General features: G+C 40.5%; 1 protein-coding gene across 4 annotated transcripts in view; it reads right to left on the minus strand.

Moving 5' to 3' along the window:
* Window positions 1-1,544: 1,544 nt before the first annotated feature.
* LOC119656762 overlaps window positions 1,545-12,789 on the minus strand; it is a 32,895-nt gene continuing 21,650 nt past the window's right edge. For all 4 annotated transcript variants that reach the window (XM_038063339.1, XM_038063341.1, XM_038063340.1 and 1 more), the window contains 4 exons: window positions 2,688-3,061; window positions 2,459-2,627; window positions 2,092-2,403; window positions 1,545-1,999 (listed from right to left, as the gene is read on the minus strand). In XM_038063339.1, coding sequence (XP_037919267.1) covers window positions 1,589-1,999; window positions 2,092-2,403; window positions 2,459-2,627; window positions 2,688-3,040 — 1,245 coding nt within the window. In that variant the 5' untranslated portion in view covers window positions 3,041-3,061 and the 3' untranslated portion in view covers window positions 1,545-1,588. The remainder of the gene's footprint in view (window positions 2,000-2,091; window positions 2,404-2,458; window positions 2,628-2,687; window positions 3,062-12,789) is intronic.

The raw sequence follows: 12,789 nt of genomic DNA on the forward strand, positions 1-12,789 counted from the left end.
CCACTAATAGTTGGATTTTCATGCACGAGGCTGTCTCCATGTTGTTGCAAAATTTAGTACACTTAGGGTGAACTTAAGGGGAGTTTTTTAGTCAATTTCTAAAAGTTGATAATATGCTATTAGCAAATTTATTTGAGCAGATACCGAAATGGGACATCTCTCGAAGATTAGATTTCACATAAGTGTTTTACACAAAACCTTAGAAAGGGCTGCAGATAAGTAGATTCTTCATAAATGCGACTTTAATATTTCACACGAATGTCAATTATTCCGAGTAATTATGACGTCAGCATCTGATTTGCATGGCTTTGGAAGCAGTAAATTCGCGCGAAAGTGCTAAGTTTGAACTGCTATAACTTTGGCGTTAATTGCCAGATTTCCACGAAATTTAGCACGTGTATAGGGAATATCCTCTATGCTGGCACAAAATTCGGAAATCCTAAGATGAATTTAAGGGAGTTGTTTAGTAAATTTCTAAAAAGTAGTAATATACTATTAGCAAGTTTATTTGAGCAGATATCGGAATGGGACATATTTTGAGGCCTAGGTTTCATCTAGGCGCACCACCCTGACTTTTTTCGGATTTTTAGGTTGGATAGTTTCCGAAAATTAGTCCTGTTTCACTTCAAGTGCGTACATTTTGACTCGTTACTCACGCACTTTGCGATGTATGCCAAAACTAATATCAGTTTCGAAAAGTACCGATCGAAGCCTTTCATTTGAAACCCTACACAATTATATCCGGTAAAAAAAATTTTTGAATCCCCCCATTGCATGTATGGGGAGCCCTCCCTTAAACTCCACCTAAATTTATGCCACTCACTGTATGCGTGGGATTTCATAGTTCCCATCTGTCCACCAAATTTCGTTTGGATCGGTTTAGCAGTTTTGGAGAAAAATGCGTGTGACAGACAGACAGACAAACAAACAGACAGACAGACAGACAGACATTGAATCGATTTTAATATGGTTTTGTTTTACACAAAATCTTAAAAAAACGAAAGATTTGGTTTGACATTTGGTCACTGGGGAGCTTGAGCGTTTCGGCGTCAGCGTGGAAAGGCAAGGGTTCCTCCCCGGTGAATTGAGGTAAAATCATATTTTACTGTAACAATGCCAGACCTCAAACTGTTGCACTCACTCAGAGAATTACATTGGGAGCAGTTCGTCCAATCCCTGTACTTCCCTGATGTTAACCCTTCATATTTTTACTTGGACAGCCATTTGAAAGGGAGCTTTCTTTTCGTTTCTAAAAGTCGGACAATCATTATATAAGAAAACTCAAGTCTTCAATTACCGGTACTCTTCCACTTTCTCCCTATATAGTTCTATTGAGACTTTTTCTCCTTTTCAAACTGCTTGGTTGACTTTCTTTCGCAGATTCCTATGGATAATATACAGGTGAGCCAATTTTCTTAGTTGGCCATTCACATAATTATTCAGATACATTTCTTCAAATCAAGTTCAATTTTTAGACATTTATTGACAATTTATCAGTTTGTAACTCAAGTCGATTGGTGCAAATACTGAATGAGAATTTGTCATTATGTAACACTTGTTAATAAAGTTTATTAGTCGAACAATACTATTAATCAAACAATCCATAATTATCGTATTCCTTCAACAAAATTTTTTGACTTTCTAAGAATCGTTCTGATGAACAAGAGAGGTCTGCAATTTCCTGTGCTTTTTCTTCATCTTCAAACTTTTCGACAGAATTATCAGCTGAGTCTTCTTTATTCATTGCTATTGTAGGCAAGACCAGGATTGAGCTCAAAAATCCAAACATGGCTTTCCTTTTAATTTCATCTTTGACATTTTGAACTGTGGGAATGTTCTTATAAAAACCTCTTTCTAGAGCTGCACGGAAGGCAGGGTAGTAAGCCTCTTCAATAAGTTGATCTCTATTGTTACGTAAGATATCTATTTGCAGGCTGCTGGCGAAAAAGTAGTTAATGTCAAGTCCTATACTCCCACGCATGCTTCCTTGAAAATCAACCTGCAAGTAAATCATTAAATACATTCAGAAAATTTCTTTGAACTTCAACACAATTGTTGATATGAAACAATTTTTCGTTGTTGGATACTTACGAAAACAGCATCAATTGGCGAATCCTCTTTGTATTTAAACAGGAAGTTGTTTACCCAACAATCCCCATGGCAGATTGTTAGTATATCATCTGATGATGGCCGGATTGTATCTAGAATCTTATCATCTAGAGTTTCATTTTTATGGCAATCTTGTAATCTGTCCATGATTTTTTCATAGCCGTGCCATTTTGATGCATGCCCGATAAGCCTTGAAGCATTCATACATAATCCCTTTCCTATATTGTTCGGCGTTAAAGTAACTGATGAGAATATTCCTCGCTTTAATAGTGCAGATGCCGTCAACGAAGGTTCCTTGAAAAAGAACGTTTATTTAGAACTGTAAATTTTTGGAAGAACTGGTTCATACTTTTTCCAGAAGTAACATGCCACCAGCGTGATACTGCGCTAGTTTCGTTAAAATAATTTTACTGTGATCAAGGTCCAGGCCTTTCACTCGATCTGCTATCCTGTATCCCGGCACTTTCATGTCTTCAAAGACCATGGTTGCGATTGGGTTGCTCGTAACATAGTAGCACCTAGCAATCAACTCCGTTTATTGTACCAAAAGAGGTGGTCAATGAATGATTTGAACTTACTTTGGTGCAATTTTCATATTATCTAGACAACTCTCAATTTGTGGTAAGATGTCGATATACATTACTCTCTCACTGTCGAAAATGTCCATTTCTACAAAAGCTTCCCTTGCTCCGTCCAGGGGAATACTTTTCACAATGAAGTTTGTTTCGATGTTTTCCGGTCCTTTTAGGGTATAAACAACTTGTACACGGTAAATAAAGCTCAAATAATTTTCACCAGGGCTGCTTCCCATTGAAAAATCCAAGCTAAATATTTTGACATCTTCAAATCCAGCTTGGTTCACTAGAACCTCTTTGAAAAACTGTTCGTCGAGGTACTCGGGGATGATATTATTGTTTTTTTGTATGATCATGGTGGAAATAGAAATGCAGACCTGCAAATTTAAATTATTGCGTTTATGAATGGGTTAAGTTCCCATATGATAGGTTAGATTAACAATTAAAAATTTTTTCCTGTCTGGAACACAAATTTTATTCGGAAACGCTTGCACCGATTAGGATAAAATTTGGTGAAATATCAGAAATTGTAAAACAGAAGGCACATAATGAATGACATCAATTTACGTTCATTTTGAGTAGATTTACCAAGATGTAGATATTTTTCACCCAGCATAGCTGCGAGGCACATAGTTTTAATGATGCAATGCTCTGTAAAAGGAAGCTGGAAATCGCATAGTTCGAAACCCAAAAAATATTAAAGAAGTGGAGGCGGCTGTATGTAGCGCATATGTTCATGCTACGGGGCAGCTGATGCCGAAAATATGTAAATGAGGAGATCTGCAGATAGAATTAAAACTTTAAGATGCATTATTTAGGATCATATTTTAAGGATAGAATATCTCCCAGGGCGAAACGTGGATTGGTACACACGATACAGCATAAAACCTGGGAAATGGCTGCTGAACCAACACCAACAGCTCTATTACCAAACCCGCTGGGAGTTCTTTCTTAATGAAAAACTGCAGAAAGAGAAGTGAACCTCTTTCTCCTAAAAACGCGACAAATTGTATCAACTGCTCCTGTAGGTTGGAGGTTGGGTAGGGCTTGGAACGCTATACGGAAAACCAAACTTAGGAAACCACGCAAGGAGCCTCGGCCTAGACTGACAACACAACGACGAAAACGGACTAACGATTTGCGCATCTTCTCAAGTTTACGCCTCTACAGATGAGACTGCAGAGTCGGAGAAGGATACGGGGCAGTAGAACGCATCCTCGAAGCCTACCCCAGGTATGATATCAAAATCATACTTGAAGATTTGAACAGCCAAGTAGTGACGGAGCCCGCATACAGGCGATACGTTGGTTCCCATAGCTTACACAAAACTACCAATGACAACAGACTGCGGATTATCCAGCTAGCAGTGTCCCACGAAGTGGTTGTCAGAAGTACATGATTTGCCGAGGAGGCCGATGGTATTAAAGCCGAACTAGCTAAGTATGAAACTACACCCAGCGGTTCATCAACTGATGGTCAAGGTGTGGGGTAACGAATCAATGCCTGATGACTGGCAGAGGGCGATCCGTTCCATACATAACAAGTCGGAATATCGGAAACTGGCGCGTCAGGTATAAAGGCTTTGGGTTCATCTTATGTGAGAAAGTTTCTACGCACATTTTTCCATTCGCATATGGCTAAAAACCCAAAATGCTAATTCATACTTTTTTCAAAGGACAAGAAATGCGTACATATTGCAGACGTAGATATTATGCTCACCATAAATAAGCAAACATTGCCTATCACCGAATACTATTCTTATATTCGGTTGGGGAAAAAGTAATGTCGTATTTGTGATCGAATTCTAACGCTTTATTTAACATACTTAGACTTATCCGATTTAAGTCAAATATGCGCCGTTTTGTTCGCAAACTTGTTGCCATTTAGAAGGCAACTCCATTGTCCCCCCTTATAAAAACCCCCCTTCTTATTTGCAAAAAACTCAAACAGCTAGTTTTCGCAAGCCTCTTTTGAGGCGAACTTAGTAGCACCAAGAGCGTTTTGCATGGACCGGAAGAGATGTTAATCACTTGGTGCCAGGTCCGGACTATACGGTGGGTGCAATGGGACATCCCATCCGAGCTTCCGTAGCTTCTGGTGGGTCATCAAAGATGTGTGAGGCCGAGCATTGTCCTGGTGGAGCAGAACACCATTCCTATTGAACAATCCTGGCCGCTTCTGGTCAATCGCCTGCTTCAAACGGTCGAGTTGCTCACAGTAGAGGACCGAATTGAGGGCCTGGCCATAGTTGAGCAGCTCATAGTGGATGACTCCCTTCGAATCCCACCAAACACACAGCAAAACCTTCCTGGCCGTCAATCCGGGCTTGGCAATGGTTTGGGATGGCTCGCCGCGCTTCGACCATGATCTTTTTCGCTTGAGATTTTCGTACGTAAATCCACTTTTTATCACCAGTCACCATCCGCTTCAAAAATGGGTAGAATTCGTTCCGTTTCAGCAGTGCATCGTAGGTGTTGATTCGGTCCAAGAGATTTTTTTCCGTCAACTCGTGTGGCACCCAAACATTCAGCTTTTTTTGAAATCCAATCTTCTGCAAATGGTTCCAAACGGTTTTATAGTCCTTACCCAGTTCCTGACCAGTCGAGCGAATGCTCACATGCCGGTCTACTTGGATGATTTCGACGATTTTATCGGTTTTTACGACGATTGGCCTACAAGTACGGGGTGTATCTTCGACATCCACTACACCAGAACGAAATCGATCGAACCAACGCTGTGCTGTGCGAATCGTTACAGTATCGGACCCATAAACTTCACAAATTTTTTTGGCCGCCTTCGTTGCATTTTTACCTCTCAGGTAGTTAAAATGTAAAATATGACGAATTTCTTCCTTGGTGGACTCCATCTTTGACGCGCTATAACTTAAGACTGAAACGTACGATCATAAAACTGTCAAAGAGACACCTGTAGCCCAAATTGTCGTCTTCAAATCGCCGTATAGTATGACCCGATGTAATAAGTACAACACAAGATATGTTTAAGTGTCGCCATCTATTGACAAAATACGACATTACTTTTTCCCCAACATAATATATGGACATATATAAATTGATCAGACACATATGTCTGATTTATTTCGTGCAAGCATGCATATATACATATGAGGTACGTTCGTTTAATGTACAAATATATCTCTCTGAATTAGGCACTACCTCAAAGCTTCATTTTCATGTACATACCCTATAAATATATACATATATCTGTCTGCAGTAATTGATATTGATATATAAATGATTAAAAACTCATTTTGTTGTGGTTTTGACGAATTGATATGTTATGGTGGCATCATACACGTTTTAGAATGCTCGAAATTCGCACAAAATATAGAAGTTTCACCTTTTACAACTCTATAGTTCTAGCATGAACTGAAGGGGGGTTTCCGGCCAAATTTCTAAAATATGGTAATCTACTATTATTAACTTTATTTGCGCAGATATCGGAACTGGATATGTTTTGAGGCCTAGATTTCGCTTAGATACATCGCTGTGATTTTTTCAGATTTTCGGTTGTATACGTTCTGAGAACGAGACCTGTTCCACTTTTTCGGGGTCATATTTTAGGCTTCACCCAAATATGGGACCAGTTTCGGAAAATACTAGCCCTAAGCGTGTTCATTTAATTACCCACACGGCCACATTTTGTAAAAAAAAACTTTGCACTATCTATTCACATGTATGGGGCAACTACCGGCATATGCTGACTATATTGACATTAAAGGAAGAACAACCCAAGATGTACAAAATGCCTTCATTGAGATCGAGCAGACGCCGAATGGCGCGACATCTTGGGCTGCACATTAAAGTCAGCACCAAAGAACAAAGAAGCGACAACATCAAATCTCACTGGTCAAATAAGAACAACAGAGCCTATTTCAGCTTACAAAACCTGTTTCGTTCAAAACCTCTCACCATAGGGTCAAAGCTCTTATTTTAGAACATATTGATCTTGCAAGTACTTACGTATTCCTCAGAGACCTGAGTTCTTAACAAAAAAATTGTGAACTCTTCGCGGGATTCGAGAGAAAAATCCTCTGAAGAATTTTTGCCCCCTGCATGAGGATGCACAATTCCATATCTTACATAATAACGAAATCCGACTCAACAGGTTGCGGTAGCTGGGTCACCTATCCATATGAGTCAGAATGATCCAGCCCGGAAAGTCTATAAGGGAAATATATATGCTGAAGAAAGAAGACGGGGCAGACCGCCTGAGATGGAACGATAAAATCGGCCGCAAAACCGGAAAGGATGAAATGGAATGGAATGGAGTTCCTTACTAAGGCAGGCTTAGACCGGATACCGGTTGTTGCGCCGCTGATGATGATAGAACAGAAGGGAATATTTCGAGGGGCTACTCAATGCCACAATCCAAACCCGCGAAGGAGCAGAAGACATACGTGTACTTATCGCACCACCTACATTCAAAAAAGGCATAAATGCACCAAAAACGCTGAAAAACATGGCATCAGCAAGATGGAATAACCGCTAACCAGGCTTCACAAGCTGAGGTGGAACTATGTCGAAAGATTGGCGCAAAGGTGCTATTTGTCGTGGAAGCTGATAATCCCTGGTGCAAAATTATTGAGAGATATCGTTGCTGTGCACATCTTACAAACTGCTTAGAAAAATAATCGAAATAAAGCTCGAACCCTTTTTAAATTGTATTGTTTGCGAGCACCAGGAAGGATTTCAAGGCGGAAAGTCGACGAATGATCAATGTCAGTAAAGCAAATACTGAAAAACTGTTGGGAATATAACGTTGACATCCATCAAATGTTCGTTGACTTAAAACAGGCATACGGCATCGATCAATTGCGCGATAAGATTCAAAATGGTTTTTGAATTTTAAATTACAGCATAACTGATTAGACTCATCAGAATGACAATGAATTACTCTAGCGCTCAAATGGTGATACAAAGCGAACTAACATGTTTCTGCACAGACTTTGGATGAAAGCAAGACGATTGGTTGGCCCCAACTTTGTTTAACATGTAAATGACACACTACTGTACAAATCACCCCAAATTGTGATTTAAGTATCCTAACATCCTACCTCGGGTCAACGCTATCAGCTAATAGAGAAATGCGTTCTGGAATTGCTTCACGCATTAACGCAAGCTGGATGAAGTGGCGTTCCACAACTGATGTTCTTTGTGATCGACATGTCAACGAACGTCTCAAATCGAAAATTTACCGCAATGTTGTCCGTCCAGTCACTCTCTATGGTTCTGAGTGTTGGCCAACTATAAAAGACAATGAACGGCGTCTTGCGGTAATGGAAACGAAGATGTTACGTTGGACTAGTGGCGTGACACGTTTTGATCACATCCGAAATGAGAATATCCGCGATCGTTATGGAGTTGCACCGATCGTGGAAAAGCTGCGAGAGAGGCCTCTTCGATGGTATGGTCACGCAATTCGTGCTAATGAGAATTCACTTGCCAAGATTGGTCTGAACATCGAAGTCGATGGTAAACGACCAAAAGGCAGGCCTAAACAACGGTGGCTTGATACGTTGGATGGGGATTTAAAAGCCTCGAGATTGCACCCAAATCAGGTATTCGATAGAGCCAAATGGCGAAACCGATCACGGCGAGTCGACCCCGTTTGTGAACGGGACAAAGGCTGAAGAAAAAGAAAAAAAACATGATCGAGAGTAAGTACAAGGAAGACACTGAAGCTTGACAAAGTAACGAAAAAAATTCCTCTAGAATAAACGAAGAAATGAAAACAACCAATCAGACGAAATCAACAGACATAAAAGTGTACGCAAGAAAACCAAGTTCACATTATATAAAACTTTAATTTGGGGCAACGAGATGCATAGGATGAGCCAGATTAGAGAGCAAAAAATTTACGTTTTTGAATATCGAGCCCTCAGGCGAATCTTAAGCCCGTGAGGATAGCCGCCAGATAGACGGCGGATAGCGAATGAAATATAACAATGAGTTGAAACTACTATATAAAGAGTCCACGTTGCGGTCGTGCCACCAGGAGGGTGGAGACGATAACTTCGAGAGGCCAAGGACCGGCATCGGACTATAGCGCATCGGACTATAGCGCCACAAAAGGAGAACAAGAAGCCCAGCAGAAGTTGAAACTTGTTCCATTGAAAATTTGTGCCGGTAAATATGTAGATGCGAAATCGGTTGGGAACTGCTAGGCTCTATCGTAATTTTTGAAAAGTATAAAAAAAATGCTCTTTCGGTCTCCGTAACAGTGAGCGGAGTTTAGAGTTTCGCTTCGCGTTGTCTTCATCGATTTCGAGAGGGCTTGCAACAGCATCAATAGGGAATTCGTCAAGGACGCGCTACGCCAATGGTAAATTGCATCGACATAAAATCTCAGAGAAATGTGTAATTGTAGGAGGAGTCCAGACTTCCATCCTGCCATCGATAATTTTTCTTCTCCATCAATCGATTATCGATGATGTTCTACATGCTGCCCAGGTTGAGGATACGGAGGAGTTCACGGATGATGTCATCTTTCTTCAAAAACATGGACTAAGTTGATGGCATCTGTTTACTATGTCTATCGAGTCATGGACTTGACCAAATGGCTCTGAATTTTGAGGAGGAAGCTAACAAAGTTGTTATGAAAATAAACACCAATTAAACTAAGGTCGTCAGTCTGACTGGCTATCACACTTTTCCTACTTGCATAAAGGGGGTACATCGAGGGGGTTGAATAGTTTATATTTCAAGATAACAGCATTTCTGCCTAATCTAGCACCGAGCCTGATATCACTCGATGCTTCGTCAGCATTAAATACGCTTTTGCTGCTTGTCCAAAATCTGGAAATGCAACTATTTCAACACCAACATCAAGTTGAGGCTATTCAGTTCTTATGTTTCTTATGTATTTCTTCATAGTTTCGTGTCTAAGGTATACATTGGTCTAATCCAATTTTGAATGAAGGACGAAGGCCACTATGAAAAGTGAACGAGAATTTCATTACTGGCTGTGCCATACAATGGAATGCACTATCTCAAGCTGGCTGACGAGTGGGTGGGGGAGCGCAAGCTTCGCAGTCCCAGAGGTAGTTGAAGCACATTTCACCGTTCATGATGGAATAAACATGTATATTGGAAATTTAAGATTGCTGATGGTTGTGGTATGTGAAAAAGAGATATGCTGCCAAGAAATAAATAAATCTGACCGCCATAATAAATACCCCAATAGTGTGGTGACTGCCCTTTGAACTGAGGAGTTAAGAATTTATTAGGAGTATTCTCTGGTTGTCGTAAAAGGTGACTAAAAGGGTCAGATATATGTGGTCTAATAACCTTCAAATCTCAAATTTTTTTATGTAATAGGAGCCCCTTCGTTCGACTTATTTTATACTGACTTGATTCTGAAATTTATATACGACAATGGAAACAAATCCTATAGAATGCACGCTTTCTTCAAGTTTAGCGGAAATTCTAGCGGTACAAACCTGAGTACCTAAAATTGTGAAAAAGAATGAAAAAGTGAAAGATGCGGGATGACTGTTTAGATTCTTTTCTTTCTTGAGTGTGACAATTCTAGAGATTTTCGCGAACTGCATACTGTCGACGATTTTATTCCTTCCATCATTAAGCTCAGGTTATTGTACACGATTATACTCTCTGCGCTGGTATATGGGAACTGTATACGTACATAGAGAATCACTGTCACTAATACTCGACCGCTCTCAATAGTTTCTCTGCTGTGCCATGAAGGTATTCTGGCTTCACACAGTATCGATCTGCTCAACTATTGGCGTAGAATAACCCTTCATTTAACATAACATCGGCTCTCAAACCTGTTTATAGAAGTAGGATCCTAAGTTGATAAAAACAGGGAGTCAACAAAGGCCTGTTAGGAGCCTTCTCTATTCAGCAAAAAAAAAAACAAATCAAAAACCAGATCCAGACAAGGTTGAACCGATAAAAAACTTTCCCTTGCCAACTATGGTGAAGCAACCGCGAAAGTTCCTGGGCATGTTAAACTTCTATCGTCGTTTCTTGCCCAAGGGCACTCATCACCAAGCGATAATCAAATCTTACTTGTTAGGGCCCAAAACCAAAGTCTCGCGCGAGGTTACGTGTTCTACTGAGGTCACCCAGGCATTTGAAGTGGTTAAACAACTGCTTATTGATGCTACGCAACTGGTATTGCCTCGACCAGATGCAACCCTAAGCGTGCTCGTCGATGCCTCAGACATAGCGGTAGATATCGCTCTTCACCAATGGGTGAATTAAACCTGGCAAGCGTTGAGCTTTTTTTCAAAACAATTCAATCAAGCTCAGCATAACTACAGCGCTTACGATCGTGACCTACTAAAGTTTACTTCCGACATCCATTAAGTGTCTGGAAAAGACAACGTCGTTGCGGGCGCTTTGTCTCGAATCTCGGAGGTCACAGTTTCCGCTGCGGTCGATTAAATGCTTCCTAGATAAAGGGGGAGAACGGGGAGAATCTGCGACTCCCCACCGACCCTGTACTGGATACCAGAGCAGGGTTAAATCACTCCGGCATGCTGCACCTTCTCCGAGACCCGGGTTTGAAACTGCGGCCGACACCCCCAGGGACCTCGAAACATACTCACAGGTCCTCATTAAGGTGGAGGCCGTTGCACCCACCATACGAGGGCCCCTTTGAAGTCCTAGAGTGACGGGAGCACTCCTTCAAGCTCGACGTTCGGAGTGGGCCCAAATGGGTCCCCTTGTCGAGCCTAAAGGCCTTCGCCGAACCGAAGAAAGCACCGGTGAAGCGTTAGATTCGCCTGGTATCGTACCGGATTCCGCCGCTGAACACACGCAGTTTCAGCTGGAGGCGGAGTGATGTGGCGGCAATTGGCCGGCTAACAGGCGTGGAAGATCTTGTTCCCTTTTTATCTAAAAATATTTTGGTAAACGATGGTTCCATTTATCGCATATACAGCTCTTAGTGCTTATACGTCGACTGATATTCAATTCGATGTATAATAGTACTGATATTTAATCTTTTAGGGAGTGGTAATTTAACACCTGAAAGGCAGCTTTGATTTACCATAATTTTGTTAATAATGGTAGGATTTCTACTAAACTTTCTAGGATCATGCTTCACATAGAAACCTATACCTATTACGGGTAAATTTAAGGGGGGATTCGCAGTAAATTTTCAAAATATAATAATATACTATTGTTAACTTTACTTGAGCAGATATTGTAACAGAGAGTATCTGTTCAAATTTTTAGGTTGTGTAATGTCTGAGGCAGGGTTCTTGAAGTAATTAACTCTTTTCGGACCAGCCATTCTCCCAGTGATAAAACTAATAGTTGCTGCAGAGAGTACTAATCAAGACCTTTCATTTGATACCCCACGTAACAACATACGATGAAAAAGTCGCTCTCTATTTTATGTACATAGGGGCCCTTAAGTTCAACGTACAGCAATCTAATTGACCGCATACGTGGGGAGCTGCTACCTTTCAACCAAATTTTGTTTGAATAGGTGTAACTGTTTCTGAGAAAATTTCATGTGACAGACAGATAGTCAACGACATAGCCAGATAAAGAGACAGACAGACGTATTGAGAAACAGACAGACAGTAAACCGATTTTGAAAAGGGATTTTGTTTTCGACAACCAACAACCTCAAACAGCGTTTCAGGTATGAAAGATAAAGTATATTTGAGAGCACTAACTTTCATGTGATATTCATATTTATTATTTTGGGTGCAGTAAATTTATACGGAAAGGTTAACTTTGAGCTACTGTAACTGTACTGTAATGGTGAGATTTTCATCAAACTTGGGGAAATTATGCATCATACTATTGTCCACGTTACTGTAAATTTCTTATAACACTAGGATAAACTTAAGTGGGGTTTTTAGTTAACTCCCTCAAAAATATAGTTATATACTTTTATTAACTCAATTTGAGTAGTTATCGATATGTAAAATTTTGAGGCCCGGGCATGTAGAGGCAACTTCATAGCTTTTTCAGATTTTTCGATTGCGTAATTTCGAGAATGGATCCGTTAAAGAAATCATCACAGCCTTTCCAACGAACGCCAAAGCTAAAATTAGCTATGAAAAGTCATTTGATACCCCCCCTCCCAAAACTCCACATAGAAA

The sequence above is a fragment of the Hermetia illucens genome, chromosome 5, assembly GCF_905115235.1.
Source record: "Hermetia illucens chromosome 5, iHerIll2.2.curated.20191125, whole genome shotgun sequence".
Lineage (NCBI taxonomy): Eukaryota > Metazoa > Arthropoda > Insecta > Diptera > Stratiomyidae > Hermetia > Hermetia illucens.